This window comes from Pochonia chlamydosporia (assembly GCF_001653235.2).
Source record: "Pochonia chlamydosporia 170 chromosome Unknown PCv3seq00011, whole genome shotgun sequence".
Taxonomy (NCBI): Eukaryota; Fungi; Ascomycota; class Sordariomycetes; order Hypocreales; family Clavicipitaceae; genus Pochonia; species Pochonia chlamydosporia.
The window spans coordinates 249,550-274,759 of NW_019154046.1; the positions used below are offsets into that span (position 1 = coordinate 249,550).

The window sequence follows — 25,210 nt, forward strand, 5'->3', positions numbered from 1 at the left end:
TTGGTACAAATCGCCATTTGTTGGGTTTCGCTGCGTAGAATGACCGTTCATCCAAGACAGAAGTCGTCCTCCACAGCGTCTACAGTTTGATTACACTAGATACTGGCCAGCCTGAACCGACACTGTTGGTATACGGACTTCACAAGCCTTTATTTGCGCAGACATTTGAGGCTCTGAATGAGACGATTGGCGTGCATATTCATGAGAGAATGAGATTGGGGGGAGTAACCGGCGTAATTTTGGTTCATGACTAGCAGACTTGACACCTTATGGTATTACTAAAAGTAGTAATGGCTAATTCATAATCGGTCTTATCCGTTTACTTGGTTCGACCTTTGTGAGAAGTTATATGAACATTTGAGGTCGCATGTATTCTGACCATGGGACCGTAAAATAAAGGCGCTGCAAGTTTCGTTCAACCCCGGCTAATCCCATCACGAGCTTCACTCGTTACTCACATTACCAATATAATACAAACACCACGAGCCAACAAATCGCTACGACCGGGCTGCGCACATTTGCACCTTTTCGGACGGCGGTTCCATACTGCACCCAATTTCTGCACTTCCCCTTGTCGCTATCCGGATCTCCAGAATTGTAGATGGCAAAGCTTCCGATAGGATATGGTGTTGTTTTACAGAGACCATCCTCGCTCGTCTGGCAGCTGATCATGGACCACGGCGTATCCGCGCCGTGTGTCTCATCGCCTAACCTGATTTGTTCGCAATTAGGAAGTGTGTACTGGTAAAAGTTCCAGTGACTTCTCTTGCCTTCCTGTGCTCCAGAACCATCGGCCAATTTGAGCCACGTGTGGGAGTAGTTCGCCTTTGGGTCGTATAAGTTCTGGTTGTGTAGCAGCCAGGAAATCCCGTTGGGGTTGAGAGGGTCTCCAGTGCGGTTGCCGTATTGTTGGTTTGTGGTCTTTTGGAAACCCGTACTGCTGTTCCTGGTGAAGATGTCGCTCATGTTGAAACAAGTGTACGCATTTGGGCGAGTACTGGTAGTGAGGGTTATGGCTTTGCTGATATCGTTGGCGTTGCAGGAATCGCTTTGGCTGTGTGGGAAGAAAGCGACAGTGAAGTTGCCATCTCTGTAAATTGGCTTTGCTATTAGTATTTGCGAAGTATACTTTCCACGTTGATCGGAATGCTTCAATGTTGCTAGTTGACATACCCAGCAGCAGATGAGCCAGCCCACACATGTGAGAACACTGCGAGTAACGAGACAAAGCCCTTCATATTCATCGAGTTAGTTACAGGTTTGGTCGCGTCAATGCTGAATCGACAGAGCTTGTTAAGTGGTGAAAGAGAACGGGAACATATGTGCAGTAAACTCAGACGAGCAGCGAGGATTTTATTACTGGGTTGCCGCCAGTCGTCTACAATGACGCAGGACAGCCCGACTGATGATCGCCAAGATTTGCCCTTTTGGTGTTGAGAATAGACGCATCTACGTCATAACAGCAGTACAACCAACAGCGTCTACTCTGTGAGCTAATTGGCGGTACTAGTGCTCACCTCAGCATTGCCCTGGAACAATTTATTTTGTACTCATGTCAAGTCTTTCACTTTAATGAACGAGTGTCTTGACCTATTTCTGGCCATTTGCTGTCCACAGCTTGATCCGTCAAGTTGTGGGGGAAACAGATGCACAAGTTGGCAGACTCAAGAGACGTAAATCCAGCATGTGAAGTGCTTCAATTTGATACATTTTGAAGGAACATTCATCTAGTAGAATTTGCCAATGGGGACCAATGGCCTGCGACCAGCCGAACGAGTGTCCCAAAACAGCCATTCCCACGATCAGCGCGGAACAGTAATGACATTGACTGCGGCAACAAAGAGGGTAGCCATAACTTCATTCAGAGTAGAGAGTAACTAAGCTGCCATAACAAATGTGCGTTGGCAGCTCAAATTGAGCAAACATTGTTGGTAATTTATGACTGGAAGCATCAAGATCTTCACTTTGGGGTAACAATAAGCACTTAAACTGCATCAGCCCTTTTTGGAAACAGCCGTACTAGTGTGGTCGGTATATTACAGTGTCAGACGCCCGCAACGGTTACTGATCATTTCCCGTTGTTTCAGCCCGGTCCAGCCCTGTTCCCTCACCTGCTACTTACAGACATCGATAAACTGGGCCAGAGGCTTAATTCTTGGATGGCAACTCTGCCTTCCGGGAGCAACGCGGCCAGTTAGGCGCCCTTTAGGAATCGCCGATGGATTGGTTAGCGGATATCGCTCATTGGCAAGACACTAGGATTGCAGGGACATGAGCCAGACGACGCCTAGCTTCCGTTGATCGACAGCCGGGGGTGATCAGATCCTAGCTCCAGTGAGGGACTTCCTATTCGGTTTTGGTGATGGCTTGACTATTTGTCCTCCTTCCAACCGAGAGGTAGTCTCTTCCAAGATGCGATTTAGGACTAGGGTACGTTCACATCTGTCTGTGCTTTTCATTGAAGCAGAATACAAACACCTTGTTCGTTTTGGCGTTTTTGGTGTTCAGGTTGTGCATTCAAAGCCCACCACAAATGCAGCATTTCTCATACCTGAGCGTCCCAGATCTCACCAAATACCGACAGTTCTAAAACGGATGTCGTCGCCAATATTACATCCTACTCGATGCCAACTGCGCATATAGTGTCCTAAAGCACCAGACGGCTCACGGACATCTTTCCGCTTTATTTAGGGCTGCAACAACCGCTAAGTTTATTGGGCCACACAGCGCTAGACAAGTCAGCCCGGACATGTCCCGAGTCTAAATCGCGAGCAATGTTTTAACTGCCGATAGAAGAAGGTCCACTGTGAGACTAAAATGATTAAACCCATTCTAGGCTGTAAGTCTTGTGCCGATTATCCGGCTATATAGGCACCGGGATTGTCGACAAATGCTGGCGGCATGTCATTCGACGAGTGCGAAGGCAAGCCGTAGCCTTCAAGCAATAAACCTGCTCAAACACTCTAGCAATATCCTGCCCAGGGCCCTGTACATGGTCGACACAGACAACCGACCAACTATGCGAAGGGACATTATGTAACCGGTTCCTATGAATCCTAGCCTCACCATGAGGATACCATAACACCGGTGCCGGCCAAACTTCCTGGTCTTCCCACTTTATCAAAGGGTAACAAACAAATTATAATTACCGGTTTGGGAAGGTACATCGTTAGCACAATGATTAGTCTATGTTGCAACTAGGCAAACTATTGGCTGGTCAGGCACTGATACTCCTTCAATCTGGCTCTGTACGATCATGGTGCTGGTGCCTGGATTTGTGATTTCTGATCCCCTCCCTAGTAGGAGGATATGAACATGTGTCTAGCACGAACAATCTCATTCGTGAGGGATGTTTATGTATGTTGTCAACCCTAATCTCAGAATGGAATTTAGCTCCAAATCACAAAGTGACAGTAACCTATAGTAGGAAGAGAATCACACATGTTGATACTATCACAAATGACGATGCAGACACTTGCCCGGATTGTACTAAGCCATTTCCAACGGCATTTCACTAGCATTTGCAGCATCATAAAACTTAGGCACCTCTTTTCACGGCATTGAGATGCTATATCGGAGGGAGGCTATGATGTATAAATAGGTTCGAGTAGCTCCTGGCCGTCTACTGTCGTGATTGCAGCATAAGCCTAACTATCAAGTGTACTCTCTCGACCCTGACAATGCAGACCTTTGGAGCTTTTCTTGTCTCCTTGCTCGTGGCGGGCACAACCGCTCTACCAGCTTCCAATGCTGATACCTTATCAGTGAAAGTTGCTAGAAATCCAGACTTCGTTCCTAATGGTCCTCTCGCCCTGGCCAAAGCATATCTCAAATATGATACTCCCATGCCAAAAGAGTTGTCGGATGTTCTTGACAAGTTGAACATAAATCTGAAGCGTGGCGACACCGGAACTGTCACGAACTTTCCCCAACCAGATCAATATGATCGCGAGTACCTTGCTGAAGTAGACATTGGCACGCCACCTCAGAAGCTCTACCTGGACTTTGATACCGGCTCCAGCGATTTGTGGGTTTTCAGTACTGAGACTCCCAGCAATGAGGTCAAGGGACAGACTCTCTGGAGTCCTGCAAAGAGCACTTCTGCCAAGAAGTTACAGGGATACACCTGGAAGATCAGCTATGCCGACAAGAGCGGTTCCAGCGGGGATGTCTACCAGGACGTCGTGAGCATTGGCGGCTTGACCGTCAAGAACCAGGCAGTTGAGTCTGCTCAGCAAGTGTCAGCTCAGTTTACCAACAGCCCTCCCAAATCATCCGGACTTTTGGGCCTTGGTTTTGACAACATCAATCGTGTGAAGCCACAGAGTCAGAAGACATGGTTCTCAAACATCAAGTCAAGCTTGAAGGCTCCTCTGTTTACATCTTACCTCAAGGCCGGTGCTGGTACGTCAATCTTTACTACATAAGCTGCTCTTATTCGCAAATGTATACTGACTTTACCATATTGTAGAGGGCACTTACAACTTTGGTTACATTGACAGCAACCAATACACCGGGAACATCACTTACACCTCCGCGGATGGTAGTCGCGGATACTGGGGCTTCACGTCTACTGGATACCAAGTCGGTTCGAGTGGATTCCAGAGTGAGAGTATCAATGGAATCGCCGACACAGGTACCAGCTTGCTCCTGTTGCCAAATGATGTTGTGCAGGCATATTGGTCCCAGGTCAACGGAGCTTACTACGACCAGAATGCCCCAGGCTACATCTTTACTTGCGGCACTTCTCTTCCTGATTTCTCTTTTGGCATTGAGAATACAGCCATCACTGTTCCCGGAAAGTACATGAGCTACGGTTACGCGGACCCCGATGCCAACACTTGCTATGGAGGAATCCAGAGCGATAATGGCGGCCTTACCATCTTTGGTGATGTTGGCCTGAAGGCTTCATTCGTTGTTTATGATGCTGGCAACATGCAGCTGGGTTGGGCTCAGGGTAAATAATTACTCTCTGTGGTAGACTGTGACGACTTTTCGCATATATCATGTAGCAGCCATCGCCTGTCCTGATTTAACTTCGCAACAAATAGACTTTTTCCAAAACCCTTTATCTGGCCTCTCGAGATGTCGAAGAAGTGCCAGAGTTGGCTCTCATGTCCAGTTCAATCTCTTGCACCTGTAGCAAGGCGTTTATGATGTCACTATTGCCCTTAATTACAACATGGCAGAGCGCGATCCGACCCTGGTAATCTTTCTGATTCACCACAATACCAGAATTCTTAAGTAGTACTTGCAGAGCATTTCCCTCCACGGCCAAAAGAGGGGGTCAATCCGTAAATCACGACAATATTGCCTCGCGCCGATGGGCGATGCTTGTGCATAAGAGAAGCAAGCCCAGGTTCAGCCTCACACCATTCTCCAACCTATGAGCTTCACGACAGAGTAGTTCAGCCCTATTACGACAAAGAAATATTGCGCTCAATTGCTTGGCAGTTTCAGACAGCTGAATGTGGGTTACATTCTCCATTTGATGCCAAGTAATGCCTTTGCCTGGTGGCCAGATGTCCTTCCTTTATCGTCAAAGTCCCCGTAGGCTGTGCTAAATTATCTTTGGGTATATAGATGAATTAACAAAGTAGCCCAACTTTTTTGACCAATATCGTCTTGACTTTGGTAGTTAGATGCACGGGCACATCGACGATGAACCACACGGATGTCTCCCAATGTAATAAGTTCAACGCCGCATTTTAGGCAGGAGAGAGAAGGGTGGGGCAATTTTCTGGGACAAAATGAGGCACACGGACGATATATAAATGGAATGTCGCTGTTGTTGAAGGCTCAGCCTCAAACTTCTCTCCACCATCCACTAGCATCACATTGTGTACAAGCTAGATCGCATAACAACTAGATCACGGCTTTGTCACAAACTGTTGTATTCATAATGGCGCCATCGTCTCAAGAAATCGGCCGAGTTGGCTGGGATATGCTCAAGCAGCAATGCGGTGATCGCGATACCCAAGAGACGGTTATTCTATCACCTCTATCCATCACAATTGCGCTGGGAATGCTTGCCGGCGCAGCAGACACCCGCAAGAAACACGACTTGTGTACAAAACTCGGTCTTCAAAACGCAGAGGAGCTGGAATCTGTCCTTCACCCGCTACACAACGCGCTGTGTGGCAACGTCAAAGGCGGTCCTTTGGCATTGGCGAACGGAGTATTTACCGACACAAGCGTCACGCTCTATTCCAAGTATCAAGAGTTCTTGGCCGGATTCAACGCAGAATTCACTCAGTATCCCAGCCTTGAGGGTGCCGTCGATGAAATCAATAAGTGGATTTCAGATAATACCCGCGGATTGATTCAAGACATGCTGTCAGCGGCCCTGTTGCGGAATTGTCATTTGGCCCTGGTGAATGCTATCGGCTTCAAGGGCACGTGGAAAACGCAGTTCGATCGGAGTAATACCAGAAAGGAGACATTTTTTGTCACCCCAAATGAAACAAAAGATGTCAACATGATGTTCCTTCATCAGCAAAGGATATCGTTCTTGGAGACTTCGACTTACAAGGCAGCTCAGCTGCCTTACCAACTACCCGCTTCATATCCGCAGACGTCACTCCTCGCATATCTTCCAAACGAGGGAAAGTCGGTCGGCGATGTGTTAGACGAGATAGCTGACCACGGTAGCTCCATTTCCCGATTTTCGGAAGGAAAATACCACAAATTCGGCTTCCCCAAGTTCGAGATTGAAAGCAGCTTCTCCCTGGTCGATACGTTGGAGAAGCTTGGCTACCCCATTGGGGGCGTATACCCAAACATGGCTGATGGTCCGAATCAAGTGCAGACTATTCTTCACCAAGCGTTGGTCAAAGTGGATGAAGAGGGGACAGAAGCAGCAGCTGCCACGGCAGTACTTATGACACGGAGTATCCCAGTTGCTCCAAAGATCCTGATCTTTAACCGGCCGTTTGTGTTTGCGATTGTCAGTGACAAGCCAAAGGCCGTCCTGTTTGCAGGCGTATACTCTGGTAAATAGTCATCATTTTAATTGAGTTTACCCAACCCTGAAATTCAGATCGATAGTGTGTGGTATGCACGATGTAGCTCTTGCAACGAAAAACGTACTTGAATACAAAATAGTGTTGTTGGAGGCTGATCTCCAATTTTGACCCCATACTTTACTTACCCCAACACTCAATTGCCTCGGCCGGCAAAACGGGACTTGCGGGGTCCGTAACCATTGATTAGCTGCTCAAGTTGCTTTAATAAGTATGAAGCTAGTGGGAGAACTGAAATGGCGCCTTTCGACAACACTAGACGCTGAATTAGTAACATGGAAATTACAACATCGTCGTGCACATCACTCTTCGAAAGCTACTCCCTCACTACTACACGGTGACGACTTTGTTGGTAGTCCAATTGTATTCCTTTCAACAAACCTTTAATATTTCCCAAGGTTGAACGTCATCATGCTGCAAATATCCTGCGCAGGATTACCTCGCGAGGTAAGCAATATGCCTAGCTAACTCCACAACTGTCTCAATGACATACTCTTACTTTTCCGACTTGCCAGATTGGTCTCGAACATGGCCGAAAAGCCGCCGCCCTAATCCAAGGCAGCGTCAGTTTCTATAGCAAATATTTTGTGGAAACTAGCAAGATGGACTGGGAAGCTGCCTGTGCTACCGCCTCAAAGTTTCTCCCGGTCCTTGAGCAGCGAGCCCCAGACTTAGTTGAAGAAATGCAAGGTATGGCGATTGTAAGATACCAAAGCAATAATTTGATGTCCCGTTGACCATTTGCCAGGTATCGCCGAGGGTTCAGGGGTTCCATTTGAGTCTATCCTGGCTCTGAATGTGAGAACGGAGATTGCAATGGGTCTCATGAATGATGGATGCACATCAGTCGCTTGGTGTTCGGAGAAGTTCAGTGTAGCTGGACAAAATTGGGATGTACGAAGCTCACGGAGTCATTGCTCAGATCGATTCACATGCGTAACTCGGGGATTCATTACTAACTGCTTGGTAGTGGATGGATGCCCAAAAAGACAGACTAGTCATACTACACATCAAGTCAGCAAGCAGGCACGGCACAACCAAGCCTGCAATTAGTACCGTCACTGAAGCCGGCATCGTGGGTAAAATCGGGCTGAACAGCGCCGGCGTCGCAGTCTTTCTGAACGCCATTTTCGCCAAAGGCGTCAACTACAACAAGCTACCAGTGCATATTGCCCTGCGAAGTGCACTGGAAACTCGGTCTCGTGCGGATGCCGTCGCACTTTTGGAATCACGAGGCGTTGCCGCAGCTTCACATATTCTCGTTGCTGGGGATGGCGCGACATCACTCGAGTTTAGTGCTACCGGATCAACTCGATCTGATACGAATGATGGTTATTTAGGCCATACTAATCATTATGTCCGTGAACATGGCGGTGAAGATCTCATCAAGATGAAGGATTCTGTCCCTCGTATGGCTCGCGTTTCTCAATTGATGGACGAAGCAGCCATGACTGTGAAACAATCCCCAGATATATCACCTATCACAATTTTAGGAAATATCCTGAAAGACGAGCATGATTTCCCAGTGTCCATCAATAGACAGAGTGCTGGTGACAATCCTGCGTCAACCCTTTTCACGATTTTGGTCGACTTGAGGGCGAAAATCGCGACGGTGAATCTGGGGCGACCAACTGAACCCGAAGGCACCTGGATATTGGCCCCTGTTGAATGACGAAATAAAATGCCCCAAGCATGGAGGACGCACGGAGGAAGCACAGAGAAAGCACGAATACAGTGGTTGACTCGAGCTAGAGTGCTGACTAGGGGGGTGGAATTGACTCGCATCGTCTGAGGCTGACTCTCTGCAGATTCTAGGGCACCTTTGCATATGCTTAGGCTCACTTTCTTGCTTGTTGTTTATACTGCTCATTCTCTTATCTGTGCATCATGAGTAGATGACTCTAGTTTGTCTCATCTTGACAAAGTGCTACAAAATACATCGAGCATTAGTTGAGGCTATGTATTGTAGCAAATATATACACCATTTAACTTACATAACTATCAACAATCTATCAGGCTAAATCGATCGATAAAACAAGCTAGAATCACAACAAAGAAGCTCCGCCACGCTCAGGCATCCGTTCCTTACGATCCTCCAGCAGCGCAAATACTTGCAGCCGCACCAACATACTTTTTGTAGGCATCAGGAACCGCAGACCTCTGAACCGCCTGGCAGAGCTTAGCAACATCCATAGTCTGCCAGCCTTTGATGGCCGTCATCCCCTTGAAAAAGGAGCTTGCCGAGCACGCAGCATCCATATCACAGCCAATGTCAGTGTAGTACATCGCCCGCTGCTGGAAGATGCCAACACTATCATGGTCAGAGCCCATTCCGTCGTGGGGGTACTTAAGCGAAGCAGGTACGACGTTATTAGCTAGGATTCGTAGGCCAGACTAGATTCCTGTTAGTAATCGACACATTATCATCAAAGGAAAGCGTGGTGAGCATACCTCAGTGAGTCCAGTTGCTATGGCTGCTTCACAACCCTGCCGCCCAAGACCCTGCTTCTTGGTTTGGGCAATAATAGCACGAGCATGGCCGGTTTGAACAGAGTTCAGGCCAGGAAGATTTCCAGAGCCTCCTCCAGGAGGAGGTGGTGGTGTCGTGCCAGCACATTGTCCAGTCACCATCTTTGAGGTGCCAGTTTGGACATAGTAGTCTGCCACGAAGCAGCCATCTGTCGTTTTATCCCAGAGACTATCCCCGGAAATGGTTTCCCCTTGGGTCTGGCAAGATAGTTGAACCTTCTCTCCCTTTTTGTATTGTTTGACGACTCCGAAACTTGTTCCTGGCCCGGACCGGCAGTTGACGTCGTTGTCGTTGATGGGATATCCGCCGCCGCTACCACCAGCATCACAAGCACCAGTGACCATGTTTGAGGTTCCCGTCTGCACATACCAGTCGGCTACATAGCAGCCGTCAGATGTCTTGTCCCAGAGGGTGTCACCTGAAACACTTTCACCGCGGGCTTGACATGTTACTTGAACGTTCTGTCCGAGCTGATACTGCTTGACGACAGGAAAGTTGGTTCCTGGGCCTGAGCGGCAGTTCACATTGCTTCCTTTGATGGGATATGCGTCTACCAAGGGCATGCCAAGCGCCACGGAAAGAGCAAGTATCGCAAGATGCATGATGATGAGTATGGATAGTATAATGAGCCAATATGGGATAGATGCGAGAATCTGATGATGTGTACACTTGTGTTGTTTCTGTTTGGTCTATAAAGCTGGGGAGACATGGACGCTTTTATAGACGGCAACCACGAAGTTTTTCGTATTGTATCCTTCTCATTTCTGTACAATATGTAGAATAAAAACGGTTGTGAGATTAGCCTGCGACAAGCTCTGAGCAATGCTTACTTCGAGCTGAGGCCGAATAGCCGATGAACGATAGACTCCAGGGCCGAAAATAGATCTGTTAGCCTCACAGATTCTCGATGTCGGCACTGCAACAGCAAATCAGATGCTTGACACCCTAGTACCTGCATTCGTCCCAGTCTAAGGAAACTCATGGGCCCTCTTCCTCGTCGTCGGTCGCATTGGTCGGTCGGATCACTTCAACTTGCCCAGCGGGTTGAATAGTCAAAATCTCATTATCCTGGTTCTAGTCTCTTACATGAGAACAGCAGTCTATCCTCTTGTTTTACTTAGTCCCGCTGTCATCGCCTACATTCTCATCTCATCATGGTTCGCGGGGTCTATGGTTCCATTTCTGCCACCAGAACTGCGGAAACTCAAATGGTGTCAACGAATATAGGCACACAAGCCTAGTCAGCTTCCTGGCTAGTTGCTTACTATCATTAGCAAAGGAGCCTCGAAATGGGCTACGCTCTTTCAATCTCAAGTTAAGAAGCTCCTGTGCAAGTAAAAACGGCACATCGGCACCAAAGTGCGCCTAAGGCGGTGGGATGTTTAGACCGATGCACTGGCAACCCATGTAAGCACCAAGCCGGATCTGAAAGATGGCACTGGAAAAGCCGATTTGGCATAGGCTTAGGGAACTAGTCGTCCGGGCAAGGCACACAGTTCAGCCGCAAGGGTTTAGCCGGTTTTACAATGCAACCGATGATTGTGAATTATACCTTGGCTAACGATTGTCATGAGAGATTCTGGGAGTCCAGTTGCTGCTGTGCTTAGGTTGGTGGGACCGTGTAACGAGGCGGCCGGGCCGTTTTCACGCATAACAAACAGCTACGGTTTAGAATGGACACTCATCTGACGAAACTTATTTGTGGTTATTGATGAACTGAGGCTGCTCAACAACAGATCTTCGGAAGGTGTGAGAAATGCGAATTCTGTACGGAGAATACTGCACTTGCTGAGACTTGGTTATTACTTGATGTTGCGGCAACAGATGAGCATGGCCCAGAGTCTCAGACCTAGCCACAAGAGCAACATTTATTACGAGGTCAAATCATGGAACGCTGTAGCATACCAGAACATCTGGGACGGCTTCATTCCTTCACAACATTGGGTGACATTATGCTTTTGTGTGATCTGTTATGAAATAAGATTATGGTGACGCAATGTGGCCGGGCAAGAGGGAACTCTACGTTAATGCAGAGAGAAAGTCTAAGTATATTTCGTTGACATTTGTTCTTGTGCTATTGTAGGCACAGTACTACCAGATCAACCACCAAGACGTAAAGTTGCAAAATATTCCGTTGACAGCCTCACGTGGCCCAGTTGAATCTCCCTTTAAGCCCAGGCCGGACAATTTCAATCCCCTTTATGCAGTGAAAATAGCCGCGCCCAATAATTGGGTTGCAACAAAACGAGGGGGCGAGGAAAACCGCGTGTTGAAGCAGGCGGGTCGTGTCTTGTTGGCCACAATCCAACGTACATATTTGACGTACCAATCATTTTAGTTTACGAGGTCACCTAACAGGTGTAATGGTCAAGGTAATACGGGGCTGAAAAAGTAGAGGGCAAATTCGTTGAGTGTAACTGGACGAACCATCAGGTCTGTGGCAGGCTGGCCAGGCATGGAGGCCATTGCTCAAGCCTTGTGTTATTCAAGCGATGGCCACAGCAGTGCAAGCTTGGGCAGTAATTGTAGGACCTTCTGAGTTCGTGGGGTTCTTAACGCGTCTTCTCTGCTCAGACGGTTAACACTTCGACTCCAAATCTAAGAAGAACAAGTTTCTCAGGAGACCCTATGACCGGGAAACTCACCTATCTCCGGCATCTTTTCCCTAAGCTGAAGTTTGGCAATATTGACTTCTTCAGGCACAAATCTAGCGGGGGAAAAGGCCAGAGCTTCGTTGCACACTCTCTACAGACCCAACCGTGTTACACTACGTCGGCGCTTCCATATTAGTGCCGATTGGTGACGGCTAGTAACAGGTGAAGAGTATTGCAGGATGGCATATGCATGTCTCGCCATCTTTGGAAAGTCTGAAGCGCGCACAGCGCCGTCCCGTCCGTTGTGTCCTCCAAGCTATTCATATATGTAAATTTCCGAACATGCGAAACCCCTACACAACGGTGCTGAATGCTGCGCAGGGAATTATTCCCTTTTCTTTGTGCCATCGCATCCAGAAGAGATTCCGGCAAGAACTTACTTCTACATTCACACTGCGAAACCAATCGACAACAATCATCACATACTCTGACCACGACTACGGAGTGCTGCTGCTAGGGACAACTCTCGTATACCAGCGAGATGCGGCGGCTTCTGTTACAAGTCGTGTTCGTAGCCACTCTCTTCGGAGAGTTGGGTCGCGCTGGGCCGGAAGAAGACTTTGCCAACAACCTTTTCTCAGATTTGGGACCGTATGTTATGCACGAATAGAATTTTCAGACAACCCTAGAAGAACGACCTGCTAATTAATTACAGTCTGCTAGCCCTATTCGGTGAGAGAGTAACAATGCAGTTCATGAGCGAAGCAATGGGATGGGCAGACAGTGTTATTCTAGCCATGGCCCCGATAGGTATTCTTACAATCATTGTCGCTGCCATCAGGGTGTCCGGGCCCTTGTGGTTGAAGGCTTTGATTGGGAGGGCGAGAGAAAACGTGTCCGTTGCCGAGATGGAATTAATGTCATCGACTTCTGAAGAGGTTTGTGAGCTCTATAACGGCCAGAGCATTGTTAGGTGCCAGGGCAAGCCAGAAATATGGGAGTTCATTCTTCTGTTCAAGAAGTGCAATGAAAGAGCATCCGATATGCCCCCAAAGATCGAATTCAAGACGCTTTCGGAGGCTGTGAGAGACGGTAGTATCGTTGATGCAAAAGGTAAATCGTGAACTAGCCAGTTTTATTTCAGCAGATTACTGACACAACGAAAGAGAGGGCGGATTGGAAAAAATTCTGGCGGAATGGTATGTTCAGCTTTTCCCATGTTTCCCATTTACTTGTGGACACTTTATGAGGCACCCAAGAGATGGGACACGTCAATATTCCCACGAAGTATTAAGTTCTATTCAGACTGATTTATTATCCCTCTCTAGTTCTCGCCATATTTGGTCTCAACCCAAAACGGCCATCGTCAGATACAGAGGCTGCAAGGAACGCGAAAATACGCTGGAATCCAAAGAAGCCCCATCAGTGGGATCTGACAGTTATTCGAGACATCACACCAGCTGCACCAAACATTGCTCTAAATGGCCATAGTCAATTTAGCCGAGTTCAAGTGCACGCGACAGCGTGTTTTGCAACCCTCGTGCAGGCCGGTTTGCTAATCTTCTTTGGCATCATCACTTACCACCCTGATATCAAGCAGAACTATCTAAAAGACAGCCAGCCCGTGGGAAAATCCGCGTTTCCTTTGGTTGCGAGTGGTACGGCCCTGCTGGTCTTGGGGCTGCTTGTATGCGCCCATGTGGTCGAAGATAGCACGACAGAGCATCGGTATGAATTATCCGATGAATGCATCCTTGCCCAGATGATATGGGTTCAGCGTGGCCAAACTGTTGGTGATCAAGTTTTCAAACCCTATGCGACATTGCCTCGATCGTGGCGTACCATTATTACCACTTCACGACGGAGAGTCAGACAACGCAAGAGCGATTCGTTTGCTTTCGCACAGTCTGGCAGTATGACCAACCCTGACAATACGACGGATGAAGCGGCTACGGCCCCTAGTGTCGCTGGTAACGACGCGTCCTCCAGTAAAGAGGCTGTCAATGCATTTGCTACAACCCAGGAGTCAGTCCCGAATAAACATTCAAAATTTGCCGCGAAACGGAACCTGACGATGATAAGAACCTGGATGGTGGAACATGGAGCCGAGGTAAAGACTGTGACTGGTGTTGGTCTTAGTCTTACAGGCTTCGTCGTGCAGTTTGTAGGGTTAAGGAATATGAGCTGGGCCGCATCGATCGCACAACTGAGTGGTGTGCTGATCTTGGTGGGTGTCAGGGCTTGGGTTCGACGAGGCATTTCTCAGCCCCTTTCACATCAACAGCTGACTCCCAAATTTGAGTTGGAATGGCTAACTCTGGTACTAAATATTTTAAAAATTAATCCTGGCTCTTGTTTCGACATCCTACGAAAAGATTTACTACGCAAACGAACGGCGGAACATCGAGGAGAACCTCAACATCTTCTCGACGACATATATCCAATGCCTTGGGGTGTCAATACAGACCTGAATCAGGATTACTGGCCACTCATACCAGAGAGAGACATGGACCAGGCACTAGGTAACACAACTAAGTCATCCTCTCAGTCCATTCTAGAGATACACCGAGAAGTATGTGAGCTGTCACGCTGCCGAAGTGGGTGGTGCTTTGACTTGGCCATGCGTCTTGCAAATTGCATGGAGTTAGCTTTGAAAATTCTGGTTGCATCTCAATTTCAGAATGAGAATTCTTTAAAATGGTTCGTTCAAGTACACAGCAGTCATGACGACGCACCTCATTGGATCCCGCTTCACTTGCACCATGATCGCCAGTCGAACTCATGGAAAGTTGGAACTCATGAGATAGCATCAGTACTAACTTTTTGGGTATACTCTGCGCGCACATGTTCTCAAGGAGGCAGACATTGGAGTGCCAATAGCGAATTCAACCACCCCAACAAAACCAACGAGACATGGACTCGAGATACCGGACCTGAATCACCGCAAGGACTTAGACTATTGGGACCAGGCAGAGCTATTCCCAGGTATCAGCTGATGCAAGACCTTCAATGGTGGGTCCCCAGTGATCTGGATGAGATAGTTGATGTACGTAGGATTAGTGGTTCCGATGAGATCAAAACAGCCGACGCTGAAGCGGATGTATCAACAGTCAAGGTTTCTAGCAGTCAAGAGTCCGGATGTTCTTTGTACTGTACTATAGACGGCATCAAATGTCATTCATACGGAAACGAGTGGACATATCAACGACGTAAAGTCAGAATGGATAGCTCCAGGAGAAAGTTGGGATTGCCTGGAACAGATTTACTTGCCAATCATGATAGCGCCATGCAGAATTTTGCAACCATCTTGGGAGATGACAGCAGATGGATGGATGCCAGCACTCATCTGGCTGTGGAATCTCATGACGACATTGAGCTTACATATGCAAAGACGTTGCTCTGGTTGTTTTTGCGGTCCGTAGCCAAGACACTTTGCCGGCCCGTGGCAGGGCAAGTAGAAACTCGGACAACGAGGGAGGGCTATCTTCTCTTGTGGCACAAGGATATAGCCGAGCTGGCCGAACGAATCCAGCAGAATGGACTTGGCACACCCCTTGAGGCGTACCTGAGTATCGTATGCCCTCTTAGCATGGAAGAAAAGCTACCCTTCCCGCAACCTATCTTCGATTTGGCACTTTCAGAAGCAAGCAAAATTCGCAAACGCGACGGGATTTTGGAAGCCGGGGTCCCGTATAGCTGGCTATGGCAGCAATGTCAATTCTTCTGTGAAAGTCAACGAGGAATATACGCAAGAGGAGTGGCATGTCTTTTGGAGTATCTCAAAGACGTCTATACGCAGCAACAAGCCTATGCACCCGTGACACACAGCATTGATGCCCCATCCTTGATATTGCAACGTCAACAAGACACGATCATTGGAGTTCTTGTGAGAGAACACAACCTCGGCAGCCGGATCTTATCTCAATTATTAATGCTTTACAACAATCGGCGACACCCATGGCCGGAGGGTTTGCATTGGATTCATACCGCTTCGTGCAGTGACTCGATAGCACCGTGGGAGTGGACCAAGGAGCTGGGAGTCTGTGACCTACGTCGTCTAGAGATAGAGGGCTCAGTATCCCGTGGATGGTTCCGACAGGGTCAGTTAGCCGAGTTCCCTGATTCTCGAGACGCGGCTGGGTGGACTCCGGTTCATTACCTGGCAGCAACTGGATTTGAATCTGATTATGCTTATGATGACTACGCAGGCGAGAAAGATCTCCGAGGCTGGACACCTCTGCACTATGCTTGCTGGTATGGGCATGACGCTGTTGTGAGACAACTTTTGTCCCGCCGTGAAACCGACAGTTGGTGCCAGGGCTTCGACGGAGCAACCCCCTTTCATTGTGCGGTGCGAAATGAAAATGTGAAGGTGCTAGCAGAGCTCTTACAGCAGCAGAAGCAGCAGATGAATGGTCCGAGAGGGCTCAGAAGAAGAGGACTGGGACAGGATATCGGGGTCCATGCTGGGCATACGAGCATGAATTGCCTCCCTCAATCCGTCCAAGATCATGAGGGGCGAGCGCCGATCCACTGGGCTGTTCTGGCGGGCAACCTAGAAGCCGTTGAGAAACTGATAGATGACAGAGAAATCAAGGATGACGGAGGGAACGCAGCGTTGCACCTGGCTGCTCTAGAAGGCAGAAGAAGAATTGCAAACGTTCTTGTTGGTGCCGGAGCCGACGTCAAAGCAAAGAACAGATCCGGTCAAACACCATTGCATTCAGTCACGTTGCGCCTCGCAAGACAGAATGCTCTGAGGACACGGACTGTTACCACAGAGTGTGGTGATGCCATAGTCGAAGGGAGTGTTGATATCTTGGCCGTTTTTAGGGCTTTGAGTGATAAACTACTGTTGCCATGGTCGACTGAAGACGAATGCAATGAGTTGGTTAAGTTGCTCATCGAGGCAGGGGCTGATGTTGCCGCAGAAGACACTTTCAAGATGACAGCGTTGCAGCTGGCTGTTTATGGCGGACGGATAGAACCGGTGAAAGCCCTCGTCCATGCCGGGGCTGGTGTAAGGGGGGGTTTAGTATGTGCGATGCCGCCTGTGCAAATCGCTGCCATGGCTGGAGCAGCGGATATTGTGAAATTTTTGATCTCGCGGGGAGCCGACATCAATTCAGTGTGTGGGATCACGACATACAAAGGCAATTGGAGACAAGTAACAACACTTAACATCGCCAGACGAAGGGCCCACACAGAAGTTGTCCAGTTGCTCGAGGCGGCCGGTGCACACAGCTTCAGCTGGGATACGTCCAAGACTGACTTCATCAAACCGCCAAACTCCAATCCAGAAGTCGTCGTGACTTCTCCACCGGGGGACGAGGTGCACTCCGACTTAGAAGAAGAGGTGCATTCCTACCCAGAAGGCGAGGGACTTATCTATGCTGGCAGCGAGTTGAGCGTAGAACCAGTGAATATAATCGGAGAACGCCAAAAGTCGATGCCGCAAGGACGACACCATGGTAACAAGCTCACTTCGTGGCTCAGATCACGGGGGGTAAGAGCAAGAAAGCCCCAGAATGATGAGACTTGATGAATCCTGCCGGATACAGTGATACATTGCACTACTAATTGACTCATTTGTTTACCTCGAGCTCAATAGGGAGGCCGAAGCTAGTAACAAGACTAGACGAGAGAGCCATCTTGGTAGTCATATATAATCTCTGGAAGATATAAGATCGGTCCAGGTTGTAAATATAGCTCATTTTCATAACCTTACCGCATTTCCTCTAACACCATCTGTAACTTGAATCACCTCATAACTGAGCCATGCAACCCGCCGAGCAATTTGATAGCTCGGTCAAACTACAACCATTCCCAGTATACAAAGGCATATATACGAACGTAAAAGCACAATCATCACCAATAAACACCTCAAGGTAAAAGAAACAACAAGATTCATGTTGGTATAGAATGCACCCGTAGATGTAAACCCTAAGCCCCAAACAAAACAAAAATGCCAACCACTTGACAAATAAAAGCCCAGTCTACGCTACAACGCCGTTAAAATGTCGAAAACCACGATGTCCACCCACAATTAAGCATTACGACACGCCACTCAAACAGCCTGACTCCCAAAAGCCTCACTTCCAATCCCACCACAGCTCAACGACCTCGTCCTTGGGCAAATTCGCCTCCGAGGCATTCCCGCCGTGGTCCAGCTGTTGAAACCCAGAATCCGCCGCCCGATGAACATAGACCTGTCGTAAGTTGTTGCCGACAATCTCAGCATCAAGCAGGAGATAGCTCTTCTTTTCGCCTTTGGGAACCTTTTCCCGCATGGGACCCAGACTCCATTCCCATGAGGATGCGTCGCTGCCCCAAGTCGTTTCCATGCGGTTGAGCTGGAGGGTCTCGGTGCCCTTTTTATACACGGCGATGCTGTATCCGTTTGATAAGATGGTGTCGGGGCCGAATCGCCATCGCTGGAGGACACACCCGCCGCAGAATTGAGCTACTTTGGCAATCTTATCGACGGGGGCTTGGTGCCATGTCTTCCAGTGGTGTAAACTCAGGGGAAGATTGCCGGATTCGTAAAAACCGCTCACGTCGCCGCTGAAATCGAGCTGGTGTAGACCGTTAATCTCGGTGAAATTCGTCCCCGTCTTATCCTCCACACAGTATCTGAGCATGCCGTCGCCCTCGCGAATCCTACTTTCGTTGAGACATGCTTCCACATTCGGTTCGAGGAGCTTCAACAGCGGTACCGACAAAAAGATGCCTCCACCGCCGTAGGCCATGTGTCCGTGGAAGCTGACGGCGTCACTGTTCTCGGAAAGTCCGCCAACGTAGGCGGGAATCGAGGCATCCTGCTTGTCAAACGTCTGAGCGACGGGGTAAAGCGACGGGAAGAAGGTGTCGTCATCGATAATGACGCCCCATTTCGTCTTGGCATCCGCGTGGTTGAGGAGTTCACGCACAGCAATAAAGTGCTGCTCGTTGACGCCAATGGACAGATTCGCCGGTCGAGTCCCGACAAAATGGATTCCGGAATGGTTATACTGCGTGCTCAACGCCCTCATCTGTCGCTTGGAGAATTCTGCGTCGGTTACAATAGCAAGAAGCCTTGCCTTTGTGTTTCCTAGCCAATGCTGGAACTGGGGAATCGAGTCCCTTAGCCGTTCTGATGACGATGCGACACCGAAAATGAACTCTGAGTAGTCTCGTCGTGGAAATTGAAGCGGCACTTGGACAGTAATTGGGTCGCAAGCTGCGTCGACCGGGCCTGCACCAGCACAGGCACGGTTTAAGTCGACAACATGGTTACTGTCAGCTTGAATCAGCGGCTTGGGGTCGCTGGCAATGATGTCTCTAGATATCGCGGCGTTTCGTCGGGCATGAATACATCGCTTTTGGTAGACAACATGTCTGGTGAGGTTGTATTCGGAGCGCCGTAAATAGTCGAGATCCGGTCGACATGGTTTAGGAACTCGCAACTTCTCGGGCAGAGCAGCTTCTAATCCGAGCGGCAGCGCATATTGCAATCGAGATTCTGACCGCTCGAAGGCGCCGAGCGCAAGTAGTAGTAGGAAAATACAAGAAAAAAGAACAACGGCCGGCGTCCTTCTGCGAATGGGGACCTTGAATGGCCGAACGGCGACTCCCATCATGTATGTGTCTGTTTCTGTATGTGTTTAATGTTCTCTTGGACAGTCCGGTCCAGGATAGTTGATTTGGTCGATGCTTTCACGATTTTGCTTCCAGCCTGTTAAACAGGTCGACCGACGGGTTGTTCTGAGCCAACTGGGTAAATCATTGGAAATGTTCAATCGTCGTGTGGATTTGCCACTTGCTTTTTGTCGTCGTCGTCGTGGTTAAAAGTTGCGACTGTTGAATAAAGCTTCGTTTCTACAGTAGGCGGCCAGCGACTGAGAAGTAGACAGAGATTTCACCAACGGAAGAAAACTTCGGTCGCAAGACAAGAGCAAGGAATTGGGCTAGAGGGAAGTAAGGAGGAAGGTTTTTCTTCATGAACAAGTTAAGTTAAGCTGCTAGTCAGTTGACGAAAACGGATTTAGCTTGGTGGTGGAGGGCATTAGAAGAATCCACCTCCTTCAACCAAAAGAAATGCAGCGGCAGTGGCGTCATGATCTAATCATTGTGTCACTGGTGGAATACCACCAAAAGACCAAAAAAATACCGCCCAGGTCAGGGTCAACGATCCAATGCCAGGGAAGCCAGACCAGGAAAGGAGAGGCGCTCCAATGTCTTGGACCCAGCACCGGTCCATACCTTGGACAAGACGGTTGTGGATGGCTTAGGATGGGGGAGGAAGCTAAGGAGAAGCCAAAAAAAGCTTGGGCAGTATCCGTCGTGCTTGACGGAACAAGTTTCGACGAGTCAAATGGTGCATGTGGCTCCTCTTGATGGAGAAGGTGGATATTTTGCATCATGGTGTGGTAGTGACATTCTGGGCGAGCAATAATTTGCTCCAACTTGTAAGAAGGGCACAACATTGGATACGTCTCGATCCCTTCTACCAGTTACTGCTATTCTCAAGTGATTTGTGTTCAAGACGATTCGTCTCTATGCGTCTCGCTTTTACAACAACTGACGATCTTACGGGAGTTGTTTTGTGCCATCTTGGCGCATACCGAACCGCGTCATGTTGCAATGACCAGACAAGTGGGCCAAAAGACCCAACACAAGATTAGACATGGAGTTCTCCATCCATTGCAACAACTGGTGCGTCCTCCGGAGACGGGTCGGAATGGTAGGCTAGGTTGGCTTTGGTTGCTTGCTCCCCTGCTTCTCGGCAGCACCAATGCTGAGAACGTTGAATAATCTTGGCAGCCGATTAGCATTCGCGGTGATTCGAGATGATTATGACCCTGTTATCAGCCTAGGATCAATTGAAGCTTCGGTCTGATTGACCTGCTGCTTCCACACAGCCAGGACGTGCTACTCAACCCGAAACATTCGCGCTCCATCAATGTCGTGATTTTCACGTTCCACTCCACAACTCTGCCGTACTGTAATTTTCGTCGAGACTGTCGATCATGATCTTCGCACAAGCCAGTACCGTAACTCCTGACTCCTGAGAGACAAACCCAAGAGCACCAGAAGAAAAAAACGAGCTTGTGGCGTTCCACTCACCTTCTTGGCTACCATCAGGGATCTGTTGATTGCGCGTCATTTCCTACCGCACGCCAGCAAGCCACAATGTGGTCATGGCTGGTTGACCTGCATTCAAAGTTCTCACCGTCCAACGCACGGCGATATTGCAGATGCAATTGCCTGGTATTGGTCAGTAATATTACTCCGAACAGACGAGCGAATTGCACTCTGTCTTCAGAACCGTGGTTACATGGGACGCCGGGCCATCGAAAAGCCAAGTCTAGACCCTAGCAATGTCACCAAGCGTTATCAACGTGCTCAGATATCGACAGGGGCAACGGAATGGCAAGGAGCGAGATTAGAGGCTTTTTGTTCCTCGTCAGTCCCCTGAAGCAAAGGTCTGTGGCCCACGTGGAGCAAAGTCCAGGCGAACCTTGGTCAGTCCCTGGCTCCAAGTCTGTAATTGAAGGTCAAGCTGGCCTCCGTAGCTTTTCCAGATAATGACAAGATCCTTTTGTTGTTCCGGTGGGCTTTTGGCCATTTCTCTAGGCCGTTTGGTTGCAAAGTTCTGCGCAACAATTGGCTACGGCCGGACCGGCACGCAGCCACCATGAGCTTTGCACGAACTATTGCCTGGAAACAGGCTAAACCATCGTGACCATACTCTTTAGGGGTGGAAAGGGACCTATGCGCCGGGAGGATATGGCCGAACGAAGACTGATGGTTATTGGCTGCAGACTTCACGTTGCATATCGCAATGGGTGACGTCGTGCAGTAAAGAACCCGAAGATAAGAAAGATGATCACGCAAAGACCCAAGTACATTTAGTCTTGCCTGAACTATCTGGAGATGCAGCAAGCAAGCTTCTGGTGAAATGTCACCTCCCAGCATCTTTGCCGCCTAGATGGTCTTGACTCATTACCATGTGCCAGTGCAAACGTCAAATACGAGCTGCAACCCTTCATGCATACAACCCATCAACTCGACGAAACGGCAGAGATGCCGACCCTCCAAAATCCATCAGACTGAAGCTGTAACTACCATCTCGTGTCTTGTGCACGCTGTCGCTCTGTGGTCGATGCATCCACTTCCTAGAACAATACATGTCTCTGTGCACTCGTAAAATAACCTTAAACCCCTGACTCACATGGGAATAAGGCGACGGGGGGCCAATTTGCTTGTTTTGACTACACTCCTCCTCTCCATGTAATTAGGCGAGCGGCCAGATAGAGTTGCCTTGTGCATTTCAATTTGCAAGCCGCTTGTCAAACATACTTTGTCGTGCTTCTTATCCAGGTCCCAGCTCAAACTTACTGTAGATCAGACTTTACACAAACAGCCTCCTTGTCTATCGCATTCTCTCTACAACCTTAAAGCAATGAGTAGTCTCACGACTGATGATATCAGGTAGCCAGTTGCATTAAATCAGCTAAAGCACAACTATATCCACCATTCGAAGCTTACAGTAGATAGACTTTACTTTCACGAGCAAATATAGTTTATCAAGAAGTATCAGACATCAAAGAGTGACCATCGAAAGTCAAGTTCAAATAACTCCGCGCCGTCCAAAGTTCCTTCACACTTTCCTCAAGTTGCCTTTCACCAAACAGGGCACCCAGAATTCAGTACTCTCTGTCGACATCTTCCCGCAGCTGTGTTTCCTAAGTATTATCTCGAAACAGGAATCCCAGATAATTGCAGGACTATCACGATGCCTACACTTAGCATGTTGGAATTCATGGTTGCGCTCGCAAGCCGCGAGCATAGTGTGTTACTTGGTCATAGAAATGAAAGAGTGTGGGAATACACTTTCTAGGTGCCTAGTACTCCGTGATGAGCAGTCCATGATATTCCATGACTTTCGTAGTGCTTTGTTTTAGCTTTTACGGCACACTTAGTGTGAATGTCCGGTGATTTTATGCATTTTAGCTTCACCCAGAAATTCCATATTAACCCAATGCCCCCCATCACCTTGTTGCTTGTTTGCAAAGTCTTCTCTCCCAACCATCATCTCATCCAGACCAACATCTTTGTATATAAACCAGCATCTTTGCATACAAGACAGCATTTCTGCGTAGAATCATCATCACTGCATACAAACCAGCATCTCTGCATATAAATCCTCATCTCTCATCCAGACCAACATCTCACATACAAACCAATCCTCGCAAATCTTCAAGCCTCACTTTCACCTTCAAAATGCGTCATTACTTCTGCCCTCATATGTTCCCATTGCGACATTGGAAAGATTTGTGGCAGAAAAAACTCCTCAATCTTCAATCTACTCAAAACCTCGCTTCAAGCACAATCTTTGTCGCCATTGATACCGAACCATGGTTGGATCATAAAGGGGAAAAACTCGACGACAAAGAGGCTAGTAAGGTCGGCATATGCTTTCTATTCCCCGGAGAAGATCACCATGGAGAGCCCTCCAACCCACCTCGTACTCTCGAAGAGACATACCAACGATTCGACATCTCTTCCAACTGCTTGCACATCCGCGGTCGAGAGGACCGATCAGGGGAAGTGTTCTGGAAAGGAGGCAGCGGAGGCATCTTGACCGTCGAGCCGGACGAGGTAGAAGGCGTTATCGTCGGCCTTCTGCGTGCTATGCAGCTTTGCTCTTACTCCTCAACAGGCCATCCTCTAACACTCACTCTGGTCGGGTTCGATCTACAGGCCGAGCTCCATATCTTGGCCCACCAGTTTCCGGGTATTCTAAAATGCTTCGACTTCTGGGTTGACATTCAGGAGCTCACCGAAGAAGCCACAGGATTTCACATGTCGCCAAGCCCACGAAACTCATTCATCGCCTGTGTATTCGAAGCCATGAATCCGACCTGCACCTCGCGCACCGATGGGCATAACGCAGGAAACGACGCCATGCGCTCCATTTGCGCCCTTGTTGATCTCTTATTCTTCCCCCCCGACAGCGAGTTGTTAGCCCATACCTGCGAGGAATACCACGCAAACCCTGCTAGGGAGCGACAGAGACGCCAGCGGGAGAATATCGACATGAAGAAATGCAACCTGTTTTTAAAGCATTACCCTCGACCCCGAGAACAGTATCCATTCCAAGTCAAGGTCGACTTACCGGGAGTTCGCTTCCCAGGGTTTCCGGACGCAGGTGCATTATGTGAATACTTTCTCAAATATAAACCTGTGGCAGCTGGTAGCAACAGCGTTAACTCGTTTGGAGGTTGGATCTGTTTGGCCAGCTTGGAGGAGCTGAATGTCTTTGTGAGAGAGGTTAAAGGGATGAAGGACCCAGACCGAGGGAAGACCTGGATTGCCACCTCTCAGCACGTTCCGGAATGGGTACCTGCGACGACGGCACCCGAGTTGAAGCAGTTTCCGGAGCAGAAATTAAGTCCTGAGATTTCGGAGAAGAGACAAAATCGGCAGCGGAGGAAAGAACACAAGGAGTATTACACTGCTGATATGGAGCGAGCTGAAGCCAGGGACCTGCTTAACAAATTCCGATTTCCAGAAGATAGTACTGAAAAATTGCCAAGTCCTGGAGTTTCGGAAGCCTCTTCCTGCCGCAGCGAATTTGCTGATGGAGAGTATTATCGTTGCTTTCTCGGCGTCAACCCAGGTGGCGCGTCCATGGTCAGCGATGTTAATAACGTTTGGCGAAAGGGGTAAAGAATAAAGAGGTTTCGACGGCAGACACATTTAGGGACAAGAGAGGATGCAGTTTGGGCTGCAACTTGAGCAAATATGGGCGAAATATTCATTATCTAGAGCTTAGCCTGGCTCACACCATCCTGGAGCACAATTCCGTGTAAAAGATCTTTACATCAACGCATATCGTTAGTAGTGTACTTTGAACAGAAGCGGTAAAATTATGAAAGGAGTCGATCTGGTGCCATGTATTCAGCCTGGGGAACACCGAATGTCGTGTTTGCGGGGAATTTCACTATTCCGATTTGCCATGTCACGTTTACGGCGTCCAAACTGGAGGCAAAAGCCAGGAACGGGCATGAATCCCAAAT

General features: G+C 48.6%; 9 protein-coding genes across 9 annotated transcripts; 5 read left to right on the forward strand and 4 right to left on the reverse strand.

Moving 5' to 3' along the window:
• Window positions 1-459: 459 nt before the first annotated feature.
• VFPPC_10451 (hypothetical protein) lies at window positions 460-1,238 on the reverse strand (the record flags this gene model as incomplete). The annotated part of the gene is made up of 2 exons (XM_018288822.1): window positions 460-1,090; window positions 1,174-1,238. 2 exons carry the CDS (start codon window positions 1,236-1,238, stop codon window positions 460-462), a joined length of 696 nt encoding a protein of 231 aa, XP_018137416.1.
• Window positions 1,239-3,680: 2,442 nt separating this feature from the next.
• VFPPC_10452 (peptidase A1) lies at window positions 3,681-4,965 on the forward strand (the record flags this gene model as incomplete). Its single annotated transcript, XM_018288823.1, has 2 exons — window positions 3,681-4,404; window positions 4,472-4,965. The coding sequence occupies 2 exons, from the start codon at window positions 3,681-3,683 to the stop codon at window positions 4,963-4,965; spliced, it is 1,218 nt and encodes a 405-aa protein (XP_018137417.1).
• Window positions 4,966-5,902: 937 nt separating this feature from the next.
• VFPPC_10453 (proteinase inhibitor I4) lies at window positions 5,903-7,000 on the forward strand (the record flags this gene model as incomplete). Its single annotated transcript, XM_018288824.1, has 1 exon — window positions 5,903-7,000. One exon carries the CDS (start codon window positions 5,903-5,905, stop codon window positions 6,998-7,000), a length of 1,098 nt encoding a protein of 365 aa, XP_018137418.1.
• A 433-nt stretch (window positions 7,001-7,433) lies between these two features.
• Window positions 7,434-8,694, forward strand: VFPPC_10454 (Acyl-coenzyme A:6-aminopenicillanic-acid-acyltransferase; the record flags this gene model as incomplete). The annotated part of the gene is made up of 4 exons (XM_018288825.1): window positions 7,434-7,469; window positions 7,538-7,712; window positions 7,771-7,916; window positions 7,993-8,694. 4 exons carry the CDS (start codon window positions 7,434-7,436, stop codon window positions 8,692-8,694), a joined length of 1,059 nt encoding a protein of 352 aa, XP_018137419.1.
• Window positions 8,695-9,107: 413 nt separating this feature from the next.
• VFPPC_10455 (NLP/P60 protein) lies at window positions 9,108-10,154 on the reverse strand (the record flags this gene model as incomplete). The annotated part of the gene is made up of 2 exons (XM_018288826.1): window positions 9,108-9,416; window positions 9,474-10,154. 2 exons carry the CDS (start codon window positions 10,152-10,154, stop codon window positions 9,108-9,110), a joined length of 990 nt encoding a protein of 329 aa, XP_018137420.1.
• A 2,533-nt stretch (window positions 10,155-12,687) lies between these two features.
• On the forward strand, window positions 12,688-17,688 carry VFPPC_10457 (ankyrin 2,3/unc44; the record flags this gene model as incomplete). Its single annotated transcript, XM_018288827.1, has 5 exons — window positions 12,688-12,797; window positions 12,862-13,259; window positions 13,313-13,345; window positions 13,475-14,668; window positions 15,002-17,688. The coding sequence occupies 5 exons, from the start codon at window positions 12,688-12,690 to the stop codon at window positions 17,686-17,688; spliced, it is 4,422 nt and encodes a 1,473-aa protein (XP_018137421.1).
• A 550-nt stretch (window positions 17,689-18,238) lies between these two features.
• Window positions 18,239-19,762, reverse strand: VFPPC_10458 (glycosyltransferase family 31 protein; the record flags this gene model as incomplete). The annotated part of the gene is made up of 1 exon (XM_018288828.1): window positions 18,239-19,762. The coding sequence occupies one exon, from the start codon at window positions 19,760-19,762 to the stop codon at window positions 18,239-18,241; it is 1,524 nt and encodes a 507-aa protein (XP_018137422.1).
• Window positions 19,763-22,788: 3,026 nt separating this feature from the next.
• VFPPC_16874 (hypothetical protein) lies at window positions 22,789-22,977 on the reverse strand (the record flags this gene model as incomplete). The annotated part of the gene is made up of 1 exon (XM_018294627.1): window positions 22,789-22,977. One exon carries the CDS (start codon window positions 22,975-22,977, stop codon window positions 22,789-22,791), a length of 189 nt encoding a protein of 62 aa, XP_018137423.1.
• Window positions 22,978-23,411: 434 nt separating this feature from the next.
• VFPPC_10459 (hypothetical protein) lies at window positions 23,412-24,860 on the forward strand (the record flags this gene model as incomplete). Its single annotated transcript, XM_018288829.1, has 1 exon — window positions 23,412-24,860. The coding sequence occupies one exon, from the start codon at window positions 23,412-23,414 to the stop codon at window positions 24,858-24,860; it is 1,449 nt and encodes a 482-aa protein (XP_018137424.1).
• Between the last annotated feature and the right edge of the window lie 350 nt (window positions 24,861-25,210).